Source organism: Mastomys coucha, unplaced genomic scaffold (assembly GCF_008632895.1).
Source record: "Mastomys coucha isolate ucsf_1 unplaced genomic scaffold, UCSF_Mcou_1 pScaffold1, whole genome shotgun sequence".
In the NCBI taxonomy this organism is placed as follows: Eukaryota; Metazoa; Chordata; class Mammalia; order Rodentia; family Muridae; genus Mastomys; species Mastomys coucha.
The window spans coordinates 16,455,645-16,482,354 of NW_022196891.1; the positions used below are offsets into that span (position 1 = coordinate 16,455,645).

General features: G+C 47.2%; 1 protein-coding gene across 6 annotated transcripts in view; it reads right to left on the reverse strand.

The window, feature by feature from the left end:
- Nucleotides 1-26,710, reverse strand: part of Cfap221 (cilia and flagella associated protein 221) — a 79,358-nt gene that overhangs the window by 23,377 nt on the left and 29,271 nt on the right. For all 6 annotated transcript variants that reach the window (XM_031380681.1, XM_031380645.1, XM_031380637.1 and 3 more), the window contains exons 7-15: nt 16,367-16,470; nt 11,765-11,924; nt 10,274-10,391; nt 10,084-10,195; nt 9,783-9,891; nt 7,661-7,748; nt 6,459-6,548; nt 4,720-4,818; nt 2,482-2,587 (exon numbers count right to left, since the gene is read on the reverse strand). In XM_031380681.1, coding sequence (XP_031236541.1) covers nt 2,482-2,587; nt 4,720-4,818; nt 6,459-6,548; nt 7,661-7,748; nt 9,783-9,891; nt 10,084-10,195; nt 10,274-10,391; nt 11,765-11,924; nt 16,367-16,470 — 986 coding nt within the window. The remainder of the gene's footprint in view (nt 1-2,481; nt 2,588-4,719; nt 4,819-6,458; nt 6,549-7,660; nt 7,749-9,782; nt 9,892-10,083; nt 10,196-10,273; nt 10,392-11,764; nt 11,925-16,366; nt 16,471-26,710) is intronic.

Genomic DNA, 26,710 nt, shown 5'->3' on the forward strand with positions numbered 1-26,710 from the left:
AGATTGTATTGTATCCATCCCGGAGGATAAGCTCGCTGGTGAACTGTCTAGGCCATGAGGCAAAATTCCAAGCCCTCTCCTCAGACGTCTGTCCGGCTGACATTGGATGGAGCCCCCCACATTTCAGGTGGGTCTTCCTGTTTTAAATAACCAGGTCAAGAGAAGTGTGCCCAGCAACTTTACTCTTGGTTGACTCCAAATCCAGTCAAGTTAACAGGCTTAGCCACCGCAGAAGGGCGTGTAGCAGCCTACATCATAGTCCATGAGATTAACACACAAAGAGACATGAGAGGGTGGGAGGGAGCTGCCTTTGTGCCCACAACTCAGCTAGCAACTTCAGCCACAGGAAGAGCTGTATAAATATAATCATTATTATAGATCACTAATATATACTAATAAGGCTTTAGAAATATATACTAATAAGGCTTTAGAAATAATATTCAATTTATGTCAACTCAAGCATGTTTGTATACAAACACATGTAATGTACATTGTTAGTTTCCCATGCTCTTTGCCTCTCTCTCTCTCTCTCTCTCTCTCTCTCTAATTTGGAGACAAGGTCTCATGTAGTCCAGCCTGGCCTTGAACTCCTGATCCGCCTGCCTCCTCCTCCAAAGTGCTGGGATTCCAGGTGTGTGCCGCCATGCTAGGTTTGTGGGATGCTAGGAATGAAACCCAGGGCTTTGTGGATGCCAAGCACGCACTCTGCTGAGCTGTGTTCTCAGCACACCTTCTCTTTATTCTTATTTTAACCAACTAACTGATTTTTTTATTTTTTTTTTGAGACAGAGTTTCTCTGTGGAGCCCTGGCTGTCCCAGAACTCCATCTGTAGACCAGGATGGTTCCAGCTCTCACACACTCTTGCCACTGCCTCTGGAGTTCTGGGATTAAAGGTGTGTGCCACCACACCTGGCTTCCTTTAAGATTAAATTTTTTTTACCTCATTTTACTTATTAAGCTACAATTCTCTTCGGTTTTTCTTTTATAAAGATTTTATTGTTATTTTTAATTATGTGGACAGGCTTATGCATATGAGTACAGTGTCCAAGAACACTAGAAGAGTGTGACAAAAATCCCTGGCGTTAGAGTTACAGGTGCTGGGAAACAAACTCTTGTCCTTTGTAAGAGCAGCAACTGCTGAGCTGCTTCTCCAGTCCTCCAGACTAAAGTCTTACTCAAATGACCTCTCATGAATCTTAATAAAGAAAAAAATTGAATTCTAGAGAGCATTTATAGATAACCACATGAGACTTTCATGTAAAGTTTACTGTTTTGCTATTTAAAAAAAAAAAACTTTCTTTGTCAGAAATTTCAATTTTAGAAATAAAATATAGGAGGAATAAAAGAATAATTCAAATGCTGAGACGCATTTTGGGAGGGAGGCAAAGGAGTCCTGTGGAGAGGGGAGTGTGGCTACTGCTGGGGAGATTAGAGAGTGTGGACCTGGGGCAGGGCGGGTGACACAGCTGCCTGTGGCCTTTTGTGTGTGTGAGCCACAGACTGGAGATCATCTACTGAGGGAAAATTATGACTTGGCTTTTGGTTCTTGGAAGCACCTTGTGAACCAGAGAGTCAAAATGAGTCTCTCTCTGTCTCTGTCTCTGTCTCTGTCTCTCTCTCTGTCTCTGTCTCTCTCTCTCCTTTAACTTCCCTCCCTCTTTTGATTGAGTATATGCATGTCTATGTTCATATGGGTATACACGTATGTGAAAATATGTAGTGTGTGGGTGTCTGCATGTGGAGGTCATAGGTCGGCCTTAACTGTCGCTCCCCAGGCTTGTTCGAACCAGTTTGCTTTTTGAGACAGCCCCCAGCTTGCCAAGCTGGCAGGTAAACTCGAAGTCTCCTGTTGGCTCAATCCTCTCAGCGTCGGGATTACAAGCCTGTGCCACCAGGCCTGGCTCTTTCAATGTGGGTTCTGGAGATCAAATACTGGTCCTCATGCTTACCAGCCAAGTCCTTTAGGAACTATGTTCCCAGCCCCAACCATCAGAATTTCCTAAAACAACAGCCAGTATGATGCTTAAAGCTTTGTGTGCTCATGTGAGATCGAGAATCCTCTAGATTCAGACTGTCACTCAACAAGTGTAAATGACAAGTATCCTTTCGTGTCTCTGCCGATGAGAAGTAGCAATGGACGAGCGGAGATCAAGCTGAGGCCAGATGTCACGGGGATCACTAGGGTAGGTAGACCTTGGTGATGAACTGGGCAGGCACTTGGGCCAATGCTGGCATGGAGATCTGAGGTGGGTGTGAAAATAACTCCCAGAAATTTCCATATCCCCAACCCCAAGGACATGCAGTTGTACACGGTAATTCACACACAGCGAAAGGGAATTAGCAGATGAAGGTAAATCAGGTCTCTCAAAGTGGAGAGATGACTCTGATTTTCCAGGCAGGCCTGATGAAATCCCAGGGTTGGTAGAAAAGGGGAGAGATAGCAGGGTCAGAGGTTACCGTCACCCCTCGGGTGTATTTACCTGGTATTAGGGTCCGCTTAACTTGGACATGCTTTCTCTTGATGCCTTCTTTGTCGATTCCACGGATAGCCCCCAGCATAATGAGCAACCTTCGTTCAAGCATGATCTGGAATTGGAAAAAATGGCTTCAAGTTACGGAGTGTCACATGGTTCTCTTGGCTGTCCCGAGGCGAGCGGCTTGGCTCCAGCAGGCTCTCCTCTCTGTGCTGCTCGGTGTGATGGAATGACACCTCTGGAACTGAGTTAACACATGAACCTTCTTTTGCAATCAGTTGTGATTGTTTCAGGCATTTTGTCACAGCGGAGGGCTGAATTACACGAAGAAAAGTCTCCCTTGCTTGAATATGGCCTTGTCCCCTGGGGTAGCCACACGCAAAAAGAGGAGACCTGCAGATGGCGTAAGATGACAGAGGGGCTGAGCACATGCTTTGGTGTCAAAGATCAGAAGGGTTGTTCTCTTTGAGACAGGCAGACTCCAGTTGGGAAGGACAGGGGTGAACCAACCATAGAGGGAGACAGGGAAGTGTTTCAGTCACAGAGGAGGAATAGAAGCAGAGGTCCACAGTGGGGATGATGCTCTTGAACTGGTACAGCATAAGGTGGAGGTATGGCAGCAGCCAGACACTCCACCTCAAGTCTCTACTGGGTTAGAGCTTCGGAAGGCTTCACTCTTCCTCTCTCCCCATGTTTCTGTTTTGTGTGGTGCGGTATATCTATGTGCATGTGTACATGGATGTGCAGGCATACTTGTACTCATGCAGACAAGAGGTCAATTCTGGTATGCATCTCTGCCTTATTATTGGAGACGGGATCTCTCCACGAACCCAGAGCTCTTAGATTTGGCTAGGACGGCTGGCCATGGAGTCCCAGGGTCATCCTGTTTTTAGCCTCCCTAACATTCCTAATAAGATCAGAGGGCATGCCACCGAACCTGACTTTTTACACAGGGGTAAGGATCTGGCCCCACGTTTACATGACAAATGCTTGCTGGAGGATAGGTATGAAGGGAAGCCATGGTAGGAGGTGACTTGAGGGGGAAGCAGTGAGTCCAATGTCACCTCTGAGAGTCCCCATCCCCCACTGAAACAATTTCCCCTAAATCCCATAGCTTTAGAGTCATTGTATGAGCCCCAGCAGTTCCTCCACTACGTGTGACTAACCTGGAGAGCAGAGGACCACATGACCACTAGCTTGTGCGTGAATGTTTATAGCAACATTGCTTGGAAGAGCCGAGTGCTAAAAACTGCTGAGATGCCCATCAGTACAAGAACAGATGGAAAAAACAAAACAAAACCCGGTTTATCTAAACAGTGGAATATTACACAGTCATAAAAAAGAGTGCCATGCTCGTTATGACACCAGGGAACTTAGAGATAGAAGGGAAAGGAGTCGGTTACAAAAAGCCACATACTGCATGATCCCATTTCATGAAATGACCAGAAAAGCCAAGACAGTAGGGAGAGAATGTAGATTTAGTGACTGCGAGGAGCCTGGGAAGGAAGGAGATGGGTAGGGATTGCTAAGTTCTTTTCTTCATAATAAAAAATGTTTCGAAACTAGGTAGCAGGCACAGGTCCAGTCTGTCCGCAGAGTGGATGTCTGAATTTCACAAAGCCCTGAGTTCCAACCATGACACACATAAAACTGGTGTGGTGGTGCACACCAGTAATCCTGGCGGTCAGGACAGAGGCAGGAGGATTAGTGAGTTCAAAGGCTCCCCTAGGGTATAGACCCTGACCAAATAAAGAAAAGAAGTAAATGTCACATAGCAATGGCTGCTGTCTATATATGTGACTATACTAAACCTTACTGTCTTGGTTAGCTTTAGCTCCCATGTTGCTGAGAAGGTAGTCTGAGAGGGGTTCCCCAGAACAGGCTAATCCATACATATCTGTGGACGACTACCTTGATGGTTAATGGATGGAGGAAGACCCGTCCCACAGCTGACCGTGAGCCTGAGCAAGGCTTCGAGCCGTGTTTCTCCATGGTTTCTGCCTCAGTTCTTGCCCTGGCTCCCTTTGTGATGGACCGTGATGAAGACGTGTCAGTCAGATAAACCCTTCTCTCTTCCAAGCTGCTTTTGGTCAGTGTTCTATCACAGAGCAACAGGAAGGGAAGGGACTAGAACACTTACTCAATGGGACACTTTTCGGAAGTGACTTTCATGCCGTGTGAATGGTGACTCTAATGGTCTGTTTCCCCTGCTGATAACTGCACAAGTCTAGAGGTGAGAGCTACCTTGCGCGCCGCTTGCTGAAACCGTCTTTGTGCCCGGTGTCTGCTCAGCCACATGTTATTCTCAAGTGGATCAAAATTGGGATGAAATTCCTGGATTTTCTGTCAATATAAAAACATAGGTACACCTTCCATTTAAATACGAGCTCTTCGGCATGAGCATTTAATAAACGCTTTTGAGTTTGATCTGTGGCTGGGTGTGGTAGTGTGTGTCTGGCATACCGGCAACTCAGGAGGCGAAGGCCGGGGTATCGTGAGTCTGAGGTGAGTCTGGCCTATTTAGCAAGACTCTTACCAAAACAAGCGAAACCAGGAGCAGCAAGTGGCTCAAGGAAAGAAACTGGTTGCCATCCCGCCTGGTGACCTGAGTTCAGTCTCTGCCATGTTAGTGCTGGGAATTCAGTTCTGCTCTTCAAACTGAGAGCAGCTAACGCTCTTATCGCCCGGCCAGCTCTCCAGCCTCCACTTCATTTTTTGAGACAGAGTCTCCGGCTCAGTGTGGAGCTCCCTGATTTGAATAGACTGTCCCTGTATCCCCAGTGCTGGGACTATAGGTGCGTGCCACCATCTGACGTTTTTATGTGGGTGTGGGGACTGAATGTTGGTTTTCAGGCTTGCACTTCACCAAACAAGACCTCTCCCAGACCATCATGATAAGTTTTGACGTTTTATTTGCAATTTTGTACTGTCCGAGTTAGCGTTAGCTTGTCACGGCCTAGAGTTATCTGGGAAGACAGTCTCAGCTGAAGAATTTCCTAGACCAGACTGGCCTGTGGACAGGTTTATATGTGAGTTTGGGGCTTGTCTTGATTCTTAATTGATATGAGGGTCCAGTCCACCGTGGGTAGCGCCATATCTCAGTAGGTAGCCTGGGATTGTTTAGGAAAGCTAGCTGAGTGTAAGCCTGCCTGTGACCCGGCTAGTAAGTATCCTCTTTCCTGGGTTCTGATGCATGTCTTTGGCCGGGAAGTGAGTTTGTAGTCAGAGGTAATGTTGGTGGGAAACAGCACGCAGGCTGACTTTGAGCTCCGGCTTGAAATCCCTTCAGTGATAGCGTGTGATCGATCGAGAGTTGTGAGCAAATAAAACCTTCACTCTCCTAAATTGCTTTTTTTTTTAAAAAAAAATAAATAAATACATAAATAAAAATAAAAAACAAGGGCTAGAGAGATGGCCCAGTGGTTAAGAGCACTGGTTGCTCTTCCAGAGGACCTGAGTTCAATTCCCAGCACCCACATGGCAGCTCACAACTGTGTCTAACTCCGGATCTGACACCCTCACACAGACATACATGCAGGCAAAACACCATTGCATATGAAATAAAAATAAACAAGTTTAAAAAAAAAACAAACCTCAAAATATACATTAAAAAACCCAAACAAAGCAGGTTTATTTTACTTTAAATTGTGCATCTGTGTGTGGATGTGTGTTGCTGGGAGTGAGGGGCCAGTGAAGTTCAGGAGAGCGTATCTGATGTACTGGGGCTGGAGTTAGGGGTTGGGGGTTGAGCCACCTGACCTGCACTCAGCCATGGGCCACCTCTCCAGGTTCCTTATGCTACTTTTTTGGTCAGAAAGGAAACCAAGACACGCAGTCCAACACCACTCTGAAAACACAAGCAAACTAAAACCAACCACTCTCTGCTGGTGAAGGAACTTCTATAATACTTGTTGGTGTCTCTGGAAGTGGACAGTCAAAGAATGGCCACTTAATTCGATTCCCAGTGAAGAGAAGCCACCTACCTCCTCCAAGCTGCGGACGATGCGCTTCTTGTTGCGCTCCGTCTGGAGTCTCTGAAGCTCCTCCGTTTCCACAGGGTCGCCTCTGTTTTGCTAGAGTTTTACATTAGTGACACACTAAAGTCAAAAACAAACGCATGAGACTTTCTCTTTCAAGCTTGTAGAAATCTGCTGGACAATGGATCACCCTGCCAGAGTGCCGACAGGCTAAAGTGTCCTCTACTCTTATTGTTCAGACATGGGGAATTTTTTTTTTTTTTTTATAGAGACGCAGAGTCTCATGTAGCCCAGGCTAGCCTGAAACTCACTATGTGTCTGAGGATACCCCTGAACTTCTGATGCTCCTGCTTCTACCTCACAGAGTATCCCAGGATAGGTAAGAATCAGTCTCCTTCCATGCCCTCCATTTCTTTTTCTTTTCCTTTTTCTTTTTTAATAAGTTGATTGCAGGTCCTCCAGTGTGAACTTTGTATGACATCGTATGGAAACACCTAAAAGGCTGGCCACGGGGGCTGGAGAGGTGGCTTGGCAGCTGTGTGGGTGCTGGGCTTGCAGAGGAGTGAGTTCAGGTCCTACCACTGTGTTGATTGGCTCCAGCTCCAGGGGATCACCTGCCCCCCTTCTTGCCCTTGCAGGCACCCCAACTCACAGGTACATGCTCACACACATGTCCATATGATTACAAATAAGGTAAATCTTTAAAAAAAAATGAAACCTTGATCCCGCCTCCATCCTTTGTACTCGTTGAGAGCCTGTAGTTCACACTATTAAGCTTTTCTGGTTTTTGGGGGAGGGGCGGGGAGGTCCCCTGTAATTCAGATGCCAGTGTCTCAACCCTAGCTCCTCGGAACGTGACTATGTGTGGCATCCAGCTCGGGGTGATTCCTAACAGCAGTTTTGGGCCTCTCATTTTGATGCTCTGTAGACCACAAATCATAGGCTGAGTCTGGTCATCCTTGGACTGAAAGTCTCTCTGTTTCTGTCTCTCCCTCTGTCTCTCTGTCTCTCTCTGTCTCTCTTTGTGTCTCTGTCCCTCTCCCTCTTCCTCTCTCCCTCTCCTCCCATCCCCCTCACATTCTAGGCTAGTGCTCTGCCATTCTGTGGCACTCTCAGCTTTCCTCGCATTGTCATTCTCCTTTGGTGGCTTGGGCTTGGATACCACAGGAGTTGAAGAGGGTTAGCGAAACCATGGCAGCTGTTCTGACCTTGTACTTCTCACTTGCTTTTTGCCGCTCCTCGCTGACCTCTCTTTTAAACCTGTAAGTTGTGTGCTCTTTACCAAGATGCACCTGCCTGTGGAGAACAAAAGCCAACTTCCAGAAGCCATCCACAAACATCATCTTTGCAGTGAGTGTGTCTAAGCTGTATTCTATCATCAAGAAGGGATGGGGAGAAACTGGAAGGAACCACCTCTGGGGTGAATAATATGTCCCATGAAATGAAGCTTATCATTTGGTGATTGATGCTAAAATATTTATGAATTAATAAAACAAGCACCTGAGAGATAGTTCATTCGGTAACTTGTTTTCTTTGCGAGCATGAAGGACCCAAGTTCAATCCCCAGAGCAGGAGCCTGATACAAAATGTCAGGAGTGGCAGTATGCTCTCTTCATCTTAGCCCTGCGCAGGTACAGACAAGGGATCCCAGGATAGCCACAGCCTAGCCTGCTGGGTGAGCTCCAAACCAGTGAGAGCCCTGTCTCAAAAAAAAAAAAAAAGGGCTGGATAGATAGATATCTCAGTGTTTAAGAGCACAGGACCCAGGTTCAACTAGTAGCCTGACATGGCAGCTCACAAGGGACTGTAACTCCAGTATTAAGTGATCTGATGTATTCTTCTGGCCTCCACTGGTAAACATGCAGGCAAAGCAGGAATACAAGTAAAATAAAATAAATCAGTCTTTAAAACAAACAATATAAGGTGGATGCCACTCGAGGGACAACACCCAAAGTTGACTTCTAGATGCCACGAGTGCACACACATGCACATACACACACATGCACGTATGCACATGCACATACACATGCACATACACACCTTCACATATGCACACACATGCGCATACACACACATGCACGTATGCACATGCACATGCAAATACACACCTTCACATATGCACACACATGCGCATACACACACATGCACATATGCACATGCACATACACATGCAAATACACACCTTCACACATGCACACACATGCACATACATACACATGCACATATGCACATGCACATACACATGCAAATACACACCTTCACACATGCACATACATGCATACACCACAGGTACACATACATACACACACACACACACACATATTCACGGCACCAGTGTTCAGGGAAATGTAGATATAAGCTATGCAAGGCAACAGGTGCGGATGAGGATGTAGAGAACCTGCAGTCCTCCAGTGTTGCGGGTGAAAATGTGAAAACAGTCTGGTGGTTGAAATGTGGTAGATTCACACGGTGGAATATTACTCCAGGTATCGCTGAGGACATGGATGAATCTTGAAAATGTCTTAAGTGACAAAGTCTGTGACTAAAACCTTGATGAATTTAGTATCTCCTTTAAACTCCATTTAGAAGAGATTAAAGATTAACTATGCACAGGTGAGAGGGTTTAGCAGGAAGAGGGGCTTGCTGCCAAGTCTGACAGCCCGAGTTCAATCCCTGCAAACTACACTGTGAAAGGAGAGAAACAAGTCCTGCATTGTGGGTGTGTATCACACCCACAATGAATGAATGAATGATGTTTTAAGTTTAAATATTTGCTCTAAGAAATCAAATGTTTCCCTAGGAAAAAACAGTGGGACATGTGCATTTCCACTGACCCTTACTGAAGCTAGACAAATGGCAAGGCTCCTGGGGATCTCTAGTTTAACATAAAAAGAAAAAGTTCATTTAACCCCAGAAACACAAGAGCGCTCCTATCTGAACATCTGTTGCCAAGTCCGGATCCAACTGCTATGCTCCCCACGGCATGGGGGCTCACAGGAAGGTGAGGGGTCATGGGGTGTGATGTGGGCACCTGAGACACTCCAGGTGTGTCTGGGGATGGGGACTAGGGTGTCAGGAAGGAGGCGGGCCACACACCCACAGTTCATGGTTGCTCTGCTCTGTCTGTGTATGTGAAAGAAACAAGATGTCTTAGTTATTGATTTATGCCCAATAGCCACCCATTCTGAGACAGGAACACTGGCTGAAGAGAAGGAGTAATCGAATTCACTGAGAGAGTTTATCAATGATTGCCTGTGTCTCCTGCGTCAAAGGCTAGCCCATAAAAGCAGCCACCCTGTCGCTTGCTACAAATCATCCCTCCATATTTACCACTTAAGATGGTTCTCGATCTCTGTCTTGATGTCCTGTCGGACTTTCTGTTCGAAGATCGCTTCCTTCATCTGCCTGGTTTTGGAGATTTCGTCACCTTGGTCCAGGACTGGAGGCAGGAACGAGCGGAGGTCATGGCCGTAATCAAATCAGTCATTTGCCCAGACGAGCACAAGTTTCTAACCATGCCACCTAACAGACATCTAACTGAGTTTTGTTCATTAATAATGAATGTGACTGGACACATTTCTTCCTTACTCTGCCCCAGGGACTGGCTCAGGGCAGACTTAATGGCTATTACCTTGTTTTAGTTCCTTAATCTTCAACTTTCCGGGTTCCTGGTTTAGGACGGTCGCCACTGCGAATGGGTTTGACAGGTTGGCTGGAAACCGCAGGTCCTGATAATCGATCTCCTGAGGACCCAGTTGGGAGGGAAATGAGTTCTTTTCTTCCCCCTTCCCTTCACACCAGGGGTGAACCCAACCCCTTACCTTCAACTTCTGGGGTTTTGTCTTTGCCGGAGCTGGGTAAAATTGCACATACGGTGTTTTTTCTAGAGGAACATTTACTTTCTTAGAACGAGTATTTAATCTTTTAAACTCTTCTAATCTAGAGTTTAAAAGAGATGTTAAATTAGTGTATGATCCAATGGCTCGGGGTTTGTTATAAAGATTTCTTTTTATTTTTGATTGTGCCACCATGTTGTCCATATACCGGGTGAGGCCAAAAGAGGGTGTCTGATCCCCTGGGGTCAGAGTTACCGACAGTTGTGAGCTGCCATGCGATGCTGAGAACTGAACCCAGGTCCTCTGCCAGGCCATCCACTGCCCTTAGCCACTGAGCCATTGCCATACCCATGTAGCTCAAGGAATTTGTTATTGTATTCTTTCTGATAAAACTATTACTTGTGGATCAATAGTATAACTAAATGAAAAGTAAATTTGCATGTCCATGAAAACAAATTTCATATCAGTATATTAATGTGTAAAGTATATAGGTATATATGTATATATGATGTGTGTACACATCTATACACCAGTGGTTGCTTTTCTTCCCATCCTTTAACATGATATACATATCTATTGTGTGAGTGTGTGCATGCGTGCCTGTGTGCTCTTGTGTCTGTGTGCCTGGGTGTACCATGACATACATGTGGAGGTCAGAGGACAATAGCTCTCTCCTCCACCGTGTGGATCCCGGGTATGAAGCTGAGGTCTGCCTCAGGAGCAAGCACCTTTGCCTGCTCTCATTTGCATTTCTCATGAATATGTAAATGAAACACCACAGGCTCGGGAATGCTCTCCTGGTTTACTGTAATTTATTTCTAGCCTATAGCTCTTCAACAACCTAAGCTAATTAATTTAGAAACCAACTGTTACTTTAATTTAGTATCCTAGTAAAAGAATGACTATGCCCTTAGGAAAACAGAACACCTTCCTCTAAGCTCTAAAGCCTTTTGCATAGACTCTCCTCATAATATAAATGTTGTTTTCATAGTGTTGGGTTGAACCTGGAGCCACATACATGCCAGGCAAGAGGCCAATGGCTGACCTGCACTTCCAGCTTTAAAAACAAGAAAAGAGAGAAACTGGAAAGAAAAACTTGAATATTTATTTTTTAAAAGGCAATTTTTTGCTATGTAGTTCAGGCTGTCTTTGAACTCATGATCTTTCTGCCTCTATCTCTTCAATGATGGGATTACAAGTGTATAACACAATGCCCAGAACTGGATTGTGTTGGATTTGTGATGAAGTGTTAAGAAAAAAATTGGGGTTGGGGCTGTAGCTGTGGCTGAGTTGGTAGAGGGCCCTGGACTCCATCCCCAGCACCACATAAACTGGGTGTGTTGGTGCACGTCTGTGACCCCAGTGCCTTGGAGGTGGAGGCAGGTGGAGTGTCAAGTCATCTTGGTTCCATAGTGAGTCTGAGGCCAGCCTGGGCTACATGAATAGACAGAAACATAATGAAGAAGCCACACATACGGTAAGGCCATGTTGGGGTAGCAGGTTCCAGTGAAAACGCATTCATATGGCTGAGAGTTGAATTGGGAGATCCACAATTGAATTTTTATTTGTGCCGTCCCATACTGGATGGGTGTGAACTTGACAGTTACTCTTGCCTTCCCATTAGCTGGAATTATTCCTGTAAGAAGAGATAGATAGATAGATAGATAGATAGACAGACAGACAGATAGATATGAATGTCATTATATTAGTGACTTTTCTCATTGCTGTGACATAATGCCTGACAGAAGCAACTTCATGGAGAAAGGGTTTACTGTGGCTCCCAGATCAAGGGCGCAGTCCATCACGGTGGGGAAGGCTCAGCAGCAGGAGCCTGAGGCATCTGCTCACATCCACAGTCAGGAAGCAGAGAGCGGTGGATGCTCACATTCTCCTTGTTATTTTGTCTAGGACCCCAGGCCATGGAATGTGCTTCCCATATGCAGGGTGGACCTTCTAACCTCGAACCTATGCCCTGCCCAGAGGTTCTTTTTCCCTCTGGCACTGTCAGGTAAGACGAACCGCCACAGAGGTATGCTCTGCTCAGCAAGTGCAGTCGGAGATGCGGCACAAACCCACTGTCCCAGCACACCATGGGTGTGCCTCTGATCTCTGTACGATCTCTTCCTTAACTGCACGCGACTCGGTGCCTGAGTGTTGACACGGACCTTGCTTATCAGTGACTATGGGAATCCTTTCCAATGATTGTCTGGTTGTGTAGTTACACAGATATGGACAAACCCCACTACACCAGTGCCTCAAACATAAATCCACAGAATTGTGACCCTAGAGCAAATGGCCAGAATGTAATGTCAGTGTTGGGAGCAACATGGAAAGCTAGGAACACACCTAGAATTTTGGTTTAGACAGTTCAGAACCATGTTTTTCTATAACTATTCTTTCTTCTCAAATCACCCTTTCTTCCTCCCTTCCTTCCTTTTTCCTTCCTTCCTTCCTTCCTTCTTTCCTTCCTTCCTTCCTTCTTTCCTCTCTCCCTCCCTCCATTCCTTCCTTTTTTCCTTCCTTCCTTCCTTCTTTCCTCTCTCCCTCCCTCCATTCCTTCCTTTTTTCCTTCCTTCCTTCTTTCCTCTCTCCCTCCCTCCATTCCTTCCTTTTTCCTTCCTTCCTTTCTTCCTTCCTTCCTTCTTTCCTCCCTCCCTCCCTCCCTCCCTTCCTTTCTTCCTTCTTTCCTCTCTCCCTCCCTCCATTCCTTCCTTTTTCCTTCCTTCCTTCCTTCTTTCCTCTCTCCCTCCCCCTTCCTTTTTTCCTTCCTTCCTTCTTTTCTTCCTTCCATCCTTCTTTCCTCTCTCCCTCCCTCCCTCCCTTCCTTTTTTCCTTCCTTTCTTCTTTCCTTCTTTCCTCTCTCCCTCCCTCCCTTTCTTCCTTCTTCCCTTCCTCCCTTCCTTCCTTCTTTCCTTCCTCCCTTCCTTCCTTCCTTCCTTCCTTCCTTCCTTCCTTCTTCCCCTCCCTCCCTTCTTTCCTTCCTTCTTTCTTTCCTCCCTTCCTCCCCCTCCCTCCTTTCTTTCCTTCCTTCCTTCCTTTTCTTTTTTTCGGTGTTGGGGCTAGAGCCCAGTCTTACCCACACTTGGCAAGAGCTCTAGCAGGAAGCTACACCCCAGCCCTCTCCTTTCAGATCTGGCAGATGAACTGGGGTTTTCCTTCTACCACTAAGCATCACACTATGCCATATTCCTTGGTATCTCTTGTGCCACCTGGACTTAAGAGCACTGTATGGGGTCATCAGGGTTGCAGCCTGGACCTTGGAAGCCCTAGGCAGCCAGACTGCATCACTCAGGAACTCAGTTAAAGAGACAAAGTGATAGTGAGAAGCAGAAGAGACTCAGTCAGTGCGAAGGAGAATGACGAGGTGTAATGCCCCCCCCCAAGTCCAAACATGTGGCCCTGATGTGAAGTTCAGGTTGAAACAGATGGCAAGAGCCAGGCACGGCTAAGAGATCCTGGCCAAGGTGTGGTCCTGCCTACCACTGACCCAGCTGTGGCTCAGCGCCAGTCCTCCATGTAAGGTGATCTGATAGATGATCAGAACCGTGTGAAATCTCTCTGTGGGTCCTACTGAATAGTTCCTCCCAGGGAAATTGCAAGCCCCCGAGGCAAACACTAGCTCACAGCTCTTTTCTCCACCTGAACTCCTTCTAAGGTGCTTTAAAAACAGGCAGCTCATAGTCTCCAAGGGAAGCAGAGACACCTCCTTCAGTGGGGTAGCCACTGGTAAGGTGCCCATGCTCTGAGAACAGTCCCTCACCCACACTGCCTGAGGGTAAGCGACCCTCACGAAACATATTGGGACACACAGACATGAAAGTAGATGAGCAACTAGTTGGGATGAGCAAGGAGATCATTAAGGATGGTTGGGGGACAAGAGGGAGCAGTAGGGGTGAATGTGATAGAAAACCGTTACAACCATGTATGACAATGCCATCACAAACCACTGTACTATATAAATAATACAGAAGACTGGGGGGGGTGTGGATCAGTGAGTGGAGAGCTTGCTGCACAGAGTGAGGGTCTGAGATGGGGTCCCCAATACCCACGCATGTAAAAGCCAGACAAGGTGAACATAACCCCAGCACAGGGAGGGGAGGAGACAGGGGGATTCCTGGAGCCCCCTGGCCAGCCTAGCAGAAACAATGAGAGACCCTACTTTGGAAGGCAAGGCAGGGGAACAATTAAGTTAGGTATTCCAATGAGCTCATAACACATACACGCACATACACATGCACATACGTCTGCACACACACATGTATGCACATGTACACAAGTGGGCATTAGTTAAATTCCCTGGGTACAGACAGAGATCAAATCATTAAGTAATGGCCACCATTGTATCTCAAGCCGAGGGCCAGGTGGAAAGACTCACTACCGACGTTGGGTCTGCGGGCTAACAGCAGGACATCTGGGTAGAAATCTCAACTCAAGAGACTTTAATACATTGACGGTCATTTGGTCTGAGCATCCTCCCCGTGGGACCTGCAGACCATTTAGGGCTCGAGGCCAAGACCATAGTGCTTCACTTCAGCTCCTTAACTTAAAAACATAAAGACAAGCTCTGGGGTGTAGATTAGGGTTTCCCTTGACCTGGGTAGTTTTGGTTCTTTTTGAAAGTGCTCTTAGTCCAGCCATGGTACATAAAGCTGGTAGTGGAGATGTAGCCCAGACAACCACAGGAAACTGCTTCAGTGAACAGCTGCACGGTTTAAAAATTATGTGCAAACAAGCTGTTGATGACTTTTAGCACTGAGGTTATAGAGGAGGGCACCAGGAAGGAGGGCACAGGGCCTCCCTCGGCCTCCCAGTCCCAGGCCCCTCTCTGTTGTCCAGGGCCTGGGGTAAGAACGTCGCCTTAAGGGTCACTTGACCTCCATCAGACACAGTTGTGTTTGGTCGCTCAGGAACTATGCAACTCAGCTTGAACACCTTTAACTGAGGCTCAGTTTTCTCAGCTGTAAAATGCGACAAGGCTTAAAGGATACGCTGATGTGAGGATCTCAGGTGAACGTGCGGTGTCTGTGAAAACTGAATGGAATTCCAGCCTTTGAGCCACACAGGCAAGCGGTAACTCACATGGGTTCAGTTACCACTGACCTGCTTGGGAGAAGAAATGTGTCTTCAAACAATTGTATACTTGATTCATTTTATTGTCCCCCCCCCCCACATTTTCTTGTGTGTGGAGCGTTCGTGTATGTGTGTGTGTGTGTGTGTGTGTGTGTGTGCATGTTTGCATGTGTGTGTGCGCACTCTCCCAATATGCTGGTCAATACTTCTTGTCCACTGGACTGGAAATGGATTCACTGTATAAACTGGCTCTGAGTGGGTACTCCCTAAGAGAGCTACTGGAAACATGTAACCAAGGTGAGGAGACCCGTCCTGAACGGGCAGCATGGTTCCATCTATGAGCTGGACTGAGTGAAAAGGAGACTGTGAGCCGAGCACTAACATCCATCTCTCTGCTTCCTGACTGTGGATACTATGTGACCAGCTGCATCAGCATCCATTTCTCTGCTTCCTGACTGTGGATACTATGTGATCAGCTGCATCAGCATCCATTTCTCTGCTTCCTGACTGTGGATGCCATGTGAACAACTGCATCAGCATCCATCTCTCTGCTTCCTGACTGTGGATGCTGGGTAAGCAGCTGCCTCAGGCTCCTGCAGCCCACCATGATGGACTGTGCCCTCGAACTGTGAGCCAAAATGTTTTCTCCTTCCCCTCCCTCCCTCTCTCCATTCTTTCCTCCTTCCTTCCCTCCCTCCCTCCCTTCTCTCTCCATTCCTTCTCTCTCCCTCCCTCTCTGCCTCCCTCCCCCTCCTTCCCTCCATCCCTTCCTTCTTTCCTCCCTCCCTTCTCTCTCCATTCCTTCTCTTTCTTTCTCCCTTCCCTCTTTCCCTTCCTCCTTCCCTCTCTCCCTTTCTCTCTCCTTTCTCCCCATTCCTTCTTCCTGCTTTTTTTTTTTTTTTTTTTTTTTTTTGCTACAGCGACAAGGAAAGCAACTAATGTTTCAAGGGGCCCTCCTCTGACCTGAGATCGCTGTGGCAATTGGGTCTGAAGTCACATCATCCTCACCTGACTTTGGTTCAATCGTAAAGGCCTGATGAGACCGAAGCAACGTGATATGGAATTCAAAATCCACGGGACAGCTGCACTGCAAGGGGATCACATAGCTTTTACTGCAAAACAAGCACAAGAAGGGAATGGAACACACCATTGTCCTTAACTTTCTTATAATGAGCCTAGAAAGGAGCAGAGACTCGGGAAGCACAGCTGGCAGCAAGAAATGTCATCCGACCCCAACTGGCCCCTCCTGTCTCTCACCAACAAAAAGATTTGTTTTAAAAGAGGCTGGCCTGGCATCCAGTTTGCTATGTGGCCAAGTGTCTGAGTTCAGCTTCCAGCTGCTGTGAACAAAATGCCCCGACAGAAGCAAGTTAAGGGAGAATGGGTTTGTTTCACGATGCCAGGTTGTTACCATTGGTGTAGAGAAACTGAGGCAGCAGGAACTTGAAGCAGCTACTCCCACCAAGACCAGAGGCCAATGAAGTCATGCGTGCTTGCTCGTGGTCAGCTCTCTTGCTCCCTCTTACACAGTTCAGGATCCCGTGCCCAGGGGAAGTGGGCGGGTCTTCCCACATCAGTTAATATTATCAAGATAATCCCTCATAGACACACCCACCGGCCAATGTGGTCTAGACAATCCCTCACTGAGACTCTTCTCTGGTGATTTGAGATTGTGTCGTGTTAACACTTAACACTAACCATCACACCAAGGAAGATCTTGGCTTTTTTGTTCTTTCCTCTTGAGTGGTGGGATTGCAAGTGTGCACCACCACATGCTACTCGTGCAGGGCTGGGGATGGAAACCAGGGCTTCGTGCCTAAAGTAGGCCAACAGTCTACCAAGTGAGTTCCATCTCTCATTCAAGCTCTTGAGGGGACTCCAGTGTAATCACTGTGGGTGGGGCTGGGGGGCTGGGGGACTCTGCCTTCATGGGAGGCACCCACCTGACCTGCTCACTCGTGTGGACTTTGCCACCTCACACTAGGCTTATCCTCACCAGCAATGCCAGGGTTCCCTGGATTCTGGTGGAGTCATATGTGTAGGAATTTCAGCGATATCCCAGATACACACACACACACACACACACACACACACACACACACAAGTCAATAAATACTTGGTTTTCAATAAACATTTAGGAGACTATAAATGTGGGTTTTTAAAAAATTACTTTTTTTTTACAATCCCCCCCATGGTCCTCCCTCCCACAACTTCTCATCTCATTCCTCCACTGCCCTGCTTTCAAGAGGATGTCCCCACAACCCCCCACACATACACCCCTACTCCCCGCCAGGCCTCCCCGCTCCCTGGAGCCTCAAGTCTCTTGAGGGCTAGGCTCCTCTCACTGAGGCCAGACCAGGCAGTCCTCTACTGGGTATGTGTCAGGGGCCTCAGACCAGTTCCTGTATGTTGCCTGGTTGGTGGCTCAGTGTCTGAGAGATCTCGGGGGTCCAGGTTTGTTGAGACTGCTGGTCTTCCTATGGGGTCGCCTTCATCCTCAGCTTCTTACATCCTTTCCCTGATTCAACCACAAGGGTTCCCGACTTCAGTCCAATGGTTGTGTGTAAGTATCTGCATCTGTCTCAGTCAGCTGCTTGTTGGGCCTCTCAGAGGCCAGCTATGCTAGACTTCTGTCTGTAAGCACACCATAGCATCAGTAATAGTGTCAGGCCTTGGAGCCTCCCCTTGAGATAAATGTGGCTTTTAGAAGTATGTCCAAAACATTTATATTGGGCATTGAAATTCATTATCTTTTAATGGTCTGTGAAATATCTGAAATAGTTCAAATGTAAATATTTTTAAACAATTAAGATTTCTTTATTCATTACCAGGATCTATAAAATATTCCAAAGAAATAAAACATCACCAGTTGAGAGTGCTTGTCTACCCCGTTCTCTTCTTTGCAGGGGTGACCAGTAAAGATATCCTCTGCCTAAAATTTATGTGTATATATTTTTTATTATTAAGTTTATTTATATCTATTTAATAACATGGCTACATATCATGCTTGGGGAGATGTGGCTACAAGAGAGCAGGTGGCTGATCACAAGAGAGCGGGTGGCTGATCACAAGAGAGCGGGTGGCTGATCACAAGAGAGCAGGTGGCTGATCACAAGAGAGCAGCAGGTGGCTGATCACAAGAGAGCGAGCGGGTGGCTGATCACAAGAGAGCAGGTGGCTGATCACAAGAGAGCAGGTGGCTGCAAGAGAGCAGGTGGCTGATCACAAGAGAGCAGGTGGCTGATCACAAGAGAGCGGGTGGCTGATCACAAGAGAGCAGATGGCTGATCACAAGAGAGTGGGTGGCTGATCACATCACGTCTACAGTCAAGGAGGCAGCCAGTGTTGAATGCTGGTCTTCACCTCGCTCTCTCCTTTTTTATTAATCTGGGACCCCACATACTGGTACCCTTGTGGTACTCCATAAAGCGGTACCACCTACATGCAGGAAAGGTCTTCCTGGTTCAGTTACATTGCTCTGAAAACGCCCTCTCAGGCACACCCATGTGTGCTTTCTAGGTGGTTCCAAACTTAAAGTCAAATTTGCCATGGCACTCATGACCCCTCAAGAGCTGTGGTTGCCTTCACGGGACTTGCAGAAGATAAGTCCATCAACGTTCCAGCATGGATGGAAGCGGAGCCTGCAAAGCACACTCCTGAAACAGGTGCTACCAGGAGAGATAGACATTTTCTGTCAGGGCCATGGTCCTTGGTAGGTTGCCCACTCTCTAGGAGTCAGTACTACATCAATGAGCACACAGGCAACTGGGCTCGGTAGATTATATATTTTTAAAACTCGGACAGGACATGGGATTGGGAGGAAACTCTGGACTAGGGTGCACAGGAGAAGCTGGAAGGAGGATATGAACAAAATGTATTATATTCATGTATGACGTTCTCTAAGAACGTTGGGGCTCCTATGAAGCAGCTGCTTTAGGGCTACAGTGCCCTCAGCCACTGGACCAACAGGCAACTTGGCTCGGCTCTGCATCATAGCCTGGTTGTCACTATCTTCTAATTGCCTCTGTCCTCAACTGGATGTGATGCTCCAGGCTCAGGTCAGTGACATTTCCTGGGCAAAGAGGAAGAGAACCTCAGTCCCCCCTCAACTTCAAGGCAAGGGCAGGTGCTGTAGGGCAGTGGTCTGTTTAGGCAACCTGGGCCCAGATGAGTAATAGATGTCTGGAACTCCGGAGCCCCAGTGGGTAATTTCTGCCTGCAAGGGATGGAAGGAATTTAGCCATGACTCCTGGGACCCTGGCTCCTGTTTCAGTCACAACCTCTCACAACCCCCCACAGATGTGTGTTTTGTCACATAGACAATGCCCCAAGCTCCCAGTATTCTAGCTGGACCCTACCCCTAGTCATCTGACCACAGCCAGGCATGCCCCGCCCCACAGACAGATAGCTCCACCTCAAAATATAAGGGGCAGTTTGACCCCTCCTCTCTCTCTTGCTCTTTGTCCTCTCTTGCCTTCTTCCTCTTTTGCTTCCTATCTTCTTCTCTTGCCCTCTCTTCCTCTCTTGCTTTCTTCCTCTCCTTTCTCTCTCTCTCCTTCTCTTCTCCTCTCCTTCCTCTCCTTTCTTTCTCCACATGGCCAGTCTATTTTCTCTTTCCTATAATAAGATATCTCACAATTATGCATTGCCTCCTTTTAACTAATGTGTTGCACAGCCCCAGGCCTTGGCAGCAGAGAGACCCGGGCCTTGGCAGTGGAAAGGCAAGGGCCCAACAAGGAGCTACTCCCTGGGATCAGGGAGATCATGCCTCCTTGATCCATGGGGAGGAATTCCACAGCCAGGAGCCCACTGCAGCCCCTGAGGTCACTGCAACATCTGAGCCCACTGTAGCCCCAGAACCTGCCCGGGGCTGCCTGCCTGCAGTTCGATGCAGCTCTAGACCATGCATGTTGCGCTTTTCCCTGTTCTGCTGAAAGGCATTGTCTGCTTGCTTCACCTGCACAGGCCTCTGGTGTTATGCTGCCCACCGACAGGTATGAGGAGTAGAAGAGGTGCTGGGCAGGATATACTCACTGTGTTCCCAGCCCCCGTGTGAGAGTGTGTGTGTGTGTGTGTGTGTGTGTGTGTGTGTGTGTGTGTGTGTGTATGTGTTGTCCAGAGATAGATGCCCGGTGTCTTTCTCTATTATTCTCCACCTCACTTTTTCGAGACAGGTGGGGTCTCTTGATGAACTTAGAACTTGACAATTCAGCTAGACTGGGTGACGAGCCACCTGCCTTTGCCTCCTCAGTTCTGGAATTACAGATGCAGGGTGCTCTACCCACCTTTCTACATGCCTGCTAGGATCCTGAACTCAGGTCCTTCTGCTTGCCCGGCAAGCACCTTGCTAACGAGACATCTCCTCACCCTTTCCTTGCTCCATTGGATGGAGTGTATCTAGTGACTTTGATGGGATCTGTGCCGTGAAGGCTGCTCTTGACACTTGCCAGGCAATGTCCTGCTTGTAAGTGATTTCCGCTGCTATTTATCTTCTCCCTCCCCCCTTCCCTCCCTTCCTCCTCCTTCCTTCCTGAAACTCGGTCTCATGAGGCCAGGTTCCTCGCAGTCTTCCTGAGTAGCATGGATGACTTCAAGCGGTCATCCTTGTCCTCGCCTCCCAGACTCTGGGATGATGGTGTGAGCCCCCACAGTGGGTTTGTGTGGTCCTGGAGATGGAACCCGGGACTTCCTGCCTTCTAAACAGGCATGCTACCCACTGAACCAGACCCCCAGCCCCATGCTGCTGCTGCTTCTTGGTAAATGGTGTTCCTTAGCTGTTCCTTAGCTGTGATGTTCAATGCTGCCAGGGCAGGTGCCTATAAACATGTGAGCGCCCTGGTAGGAGACAAGGTGGCCCCAGGGTTCTGACAATGGTGCTTTTTGACATAAATCCTGGATAATGGTCACACGGGAGCCTTTCTTCAGCCTAGTTTATGGAATTTTCCACAAAACCTTTACAACCTGTCCTACCTCGGGCTCTGCAAAGCATCCTGAGTCTGCAAACGGTGTACTGTGTACATCGGTGGCTGCGTTTTTAAGGTGTGATGCTTAGTCTTGACTGGCAACTTGATGAGATTTATAGTCACCGCAAACAGAGACTTCTGGGCATGGCTGTGAGCAATTTTCTAGATTAGGTTAACTGGGGCAGGAAGACCCACCCTAAATATAAACATGGATGGCACCATCCTGTGGGCTGGGGCCCTGGACTGAATAAAAGAGAGACAGTGAGCTGAGCCCCAGCATCCATCTCTCTGCTTCCTGACTGTGGTGCTGTGTGACCAACCACCTTTGACCAACCACCTTGAGTCCCTGTGGCCATGCCTTCCCGCCATGAGAGACTGTGCCCTGGAACCGTGAGCCACAATAAACCATTTCTTATGTTGCTTTTATCAGGTTCCCTTGTTGGTGTTGTCCCTTTTTGTCACAGCACCTAGAGAAGTAGTGGCTACACAAGGCCATCTGAGGCCTTACCACCCTGAAGGCCCCCAGTCTTATCTAAAACAGCAAGCAGATCAGCCGAGCAGACACTCAAGCACTCCGGCCCTGCTCCATGTCAGCCATTCCACCCAAACCGGTTTGACTGAACTAACATGGGTTGTTACAGCAACCAGGCTGGATCCCGCTCCTGGGGATGTGGCAGGGTGTGGGCAATGGCTCATTGCTGTCCACATGTGGTCTCTGGGGATAAGGCAGGCAGGTGACTATGACTCACAGGTCAGCACCTGCAGGGGTCAGCACCCCATCTGATATGCAAGGCTCTTCTGATAAATGCCACCTGGCTGAATGTCTCTGAGCTGAAATAACTCCCCCCAAACTCTCTTGGGGTCCTTCCCATTGGTGATAAATGGCCCGTTTTCAGTGAACTCCTAAGCTCTGATAATTCTCAGAAAAGGTGTTGAGGTATTTGTTTAGTGTTGATTGCCAGCAGCCAAGTTCCCGATGCACTTGCCAGCCTGGAAAGATAAACAGTTCCTGAAGGGAACCAAATTCCGAGCACCGTGATTCAGAAGGCACCCGACTGATGCAAGTCGCCAGGTTGCAATGGAATCTGCACTCTGCTCCAGTCCCTCTGGCTCCTTTATCAGTGCCAGGGCTGCAGGCATGGTGGGGCTGAGCCATAGCTCAGCAGCATTACCATGATGGTAAGTTGTTTGTTTGTTAGGTTTGTAAACGTTTATTTACTTTTATTGTGCCCTGTATAGATGTTGGGAACTAAACCTTGTGCTTGTTAATTTCCGAGCTAACTCTCCAGCCTCTTATTTACTTCTAAATGACATGCTTTCAAGTGTGTGCGTGTGTGCATGAGTGTGTGTGTGTATGTCTCTGTGTGTGTATGTGTGCGTGTGTGCATGAGTGTGTGTGTCTGTGGGTGTGTGTCTATGTGCATGTACATGAGTGTATGTGTGTGTGCGTGTATGTGTGAGTATGTGTGCATGTGTGCATGAGTGTATGTGTGTGTGTGCATGAGTGTATGTGTGTATGTGTGTGTGCGTGCGTGCATGAGTGTGTGTATATGCGTGTGATTGTGTGTGTTTGTGTGTGTCTGTGTGTGTATATGTGTGTGTATGTGTGTATGTATGTATGTGTGTGTGTACATGCATGCATGAGAGTGTGTGTGTGTGTGTGTGCATGAGTGTGTGTGTATGTGTGTGATTGTGTGTGTTTGTGTGTGTCTGTGTGTGTATATGTGTGTGTATGTGTGTATGTATGTATGTATGTATGTGTGTACATGCATGCATGAGAGTGTGTGTGTGTGTGTGTGTGTGTGTGGTGATGTTCACATGAATGCTGGTCTCTGTGAGATCTCATGGAGCTGGAGTCACTGGTGGTTGTAAACTGCCACATATGGTTGCTGGAACATGAACTTGGGGTCTCTGCTGCACATACTCTTAACCAATGAGCCATCTCTTTACTCCTTACGCGATGGTTAATCTCATTGCCAAGATGACACAATCTAGGATCATCTGGGAGGTTGGCTTTGAACTCAGAGACATGGCTGCCTTTGCCTCCACTGTGCTGGGATTAAGGGCATGCTCTACCATGCCTCCAGTCATGTAGAATTATCTTGATTATGTTCGTTAAGGAAAGGTGTCAGAAGGTTCCCTTGAGAGCCTGAGGGGGAATTCTGAGCCACAGAAGAGCAGAAAACAAGCAAACAACCTTGGAGAAAGCAAGTCAAGCACTGGCACGCTTGGAACTGTGAGCTGCCCAGGCCCTTTCTCCCCTGAGTTGCTTCTGGTGGGGTATTTTATCAGAGGATAGGGACCTGGGATGCTTATCGTATGTGAGGTCCTGGGTTCAAACCCAGAACTAGAAGATATTTAGTGTCTGCTGAAAGTGGTGGTGCATATCTGTAATGCCAGCACTTGGGAGGCAGATGTAGGAGGATCAGGAGTTCAAAGCCAGCCTGGGAAACTTTTCTGAGACAGCATCTCAAATGAACAAATAAACCCCTTCAGCTTTGGAGACATGTTTAGCCGCCAGGTAGGAGTGCTGTCTATGCAAGCATGAGGTCCCAAGTTCAAATACCTAGCACCCACCTAAAAATTTAGACAAGGCTTCAGGGTACCTAAAACTCTGTGCTGGTGACGGGTAAGTGGCCAGAGAATCTGGGGGCTTGGTGGCTGCCAGCCTAGCTCCAGCACCAGCAAGAGAGCCTGAGGTGACATATCAGGAAAGCTCATATTCTCCTCTGGCCTCTGGACACACATGCCCACAAATGCACTCACACATAAATGCAAGCACACACATGTGCACACATACATACATGCATGCACACTCACTCATATACACACATGTACACAGAGACATACACACACACACACACATACACACATATAAACACACACACTTCTACACTAAATCCCTACTGATGAATTCTGATCTACAGTGAAGAAAAATACTTCATTCTTGTTCCTCCCCAGAAGTAAATAGGGCCTTAAGTCAAAGTTCTCTAACTGATAAACATCAGGTAATTAAAACAGAAAAGCAGGTGGAAGCCAGCTCTCTGGAAGATAATCTTAGCTTTTATCCTCCTGTCTTTACCACTCATTTTATCAATTTCATTAGGACTGCATATAAAACTACATAAGATACTTCAAAAGAGTCACTCTTTTTTTAAAAAATGACAGCATAAGCCTTTAAAATACTAAATTTCATCATCAGAAGGGAGCACACATTTTACCTTATACAAAGTACACATGAGAGGGAAGGACCTGGGAATGTGGCTAGGTTGGTTAAGTGCCTGCCTAGCATGATGCCTGGGTTCCATCCCCAGCACGGCATAAACCAAGTGAGATCCCCCAGGAGGATCAAGGTCATCCTCTGCTACATACTGAGTCTGATGTTAGCCTGAGCTACATGAGAACCCACTGTAAGAAAGAAGGGAGAGGGACAGAGAAATAAGAAGGAGGAAGGAAGGAAGGGAGGAAGGAAGGGAGGGAGGGAGGGAGGAAGGAAAAGGGGGAGGTTGGAATGAGAGAGAGAGAGAGAGAGAGAGAGAGAGAGAGAGAGAGAAGAGACAGAGAATAAATTCAAATTTCTCTTTTCCCATCTCTGATTTTTTTTAGAGTGAACTTATTGGATGACTTAAAATCAAATAAACTGTTTAAAGCTCTCGGTGTCTGGAGAGTGTCGTGAACAGGCCACTTTGCCATAATAGGATTTGGCTCCTTTGCTAGAGAGTGAAGGGCAAGGGACAATGCGTATGACAAATGTGTGCTGTTCCATAGCGGCTGGACTCAGCAGCTACAGCAACATAATTGTTAATTATTACGTTTTATAAAACTTTAGGGAAGGGCCTGGGGAGGTGAAGCTGGCAAAGGATTTATCTTGCAAATGTGAGAACGCGGGTTAGAGACCCACAACCCACATTAAAAAGCTGAGCGTGATGAAAATGCACACTTACAAATTCACACTACACCTATAACTGCACACTCATGAATGTACACCCATGAAGGCACACCCACAAGTGTATACTCACGAATGCACACTCACAAATGCACACACACACAAATGTATACTCACAAACCAAACAAATGTGCACACACACACAAACACACAGAGGGGGGAGATAGATAGTGTTGGGGGGTCCGCCTATAGGACCTATGTAAACCTGGTTACAAACTCTACTTCTGTCATCACAACTGGACCTTGGAAATCTGGGATTAATGTTCTTTTAAGTGTAAACCCACAAGCGAGCCTTCACTAGACCCGGATCATGCTGGCACCGTGAGAAACTCTCTTATAGCCAGAGACACTGATTTCACATTCACATGCTTACATTAGGGAACTATTAAGACATTAATGTTAATATTTAGTATTAGAGGTCTTTGTTTTTCTATAATTAAATCATTGTTTTTTTAATTTTATGAACTTTATTGCAGAAAAACTTGCAAATAAATAAAAATGTCACACAGTAAAATTAAGCTAATCCCAGTTATACGACTCAATGAACTTCTACACAGTTAAAAATCAGCACCAAGACCAAAAAAATCCATGACTGGATTAGAACTAGAAAACCAAATGTATATGTTCTGTGTGCAGAGGCTTCCGTGAGCGAGCAGAGGCTTCCGTGAGCGAGCAGAGGCTTCCGTGAGCGAGCAGAGGCTTCCGTGAGCGAGCACAAATGCTTTCTCCATGCAGCAGAGGCAAGCTCAGGCCTGTCATTCACCACACATTTGATTTGAATTAATTTTTGGTCGATGTACGTTTTTACAATCTACAAATGCAATTATGACCAGCAGTTTAAGACACCAGAGAACAGCCTGGATTCAGTGAGCTCCCTTCTCCAGACTTGATAAAAAACAAAACAAAACAAAAAAACATTCTTTTTCAGGGTATTGAAACAGAATTGAATTTAGGAGAGAAAGAGAGAGAGAGGGTGGGGAGAAAGAGAGGGAGAGAGAAGAGGATGGAGAGAGAGAGAGAGGGAGAGAGAGAGAGAGGGAGGGAGGGAGGGAGGGAGGGAGAGAGAGAGAGAGAGAGAGAGAGAGAGAGAGAGAGAGAGAGAGAGAACTCTTGAGGGCTTGAATTCTGGTTCCTAGGATCCATGTAGATGCCAGGTGTGGCAAGGTATACCCGGGACCCCAACTATGGAAGAGTGGAGATGCCAGGCCCTGTCTGTGGTCACAGCAAGCTTCAGGTTCAGAGAAACACTGTCTAAAGGAATGAGGTAGGGCTGCTGAGATGGCTCAGCGATTAAGAGCACCGACTGCTCTTCCAGAGATCATGAGTTCAAATCCCAGCAACCACATGGTGGCTCACAACCATCCATAATGAAAAACAAATAAATAACCTATGGGCTGGAGCAAAAGGGGCTGGCGTGAGTGGGGCCGAAGCAAGTGGTGGCGG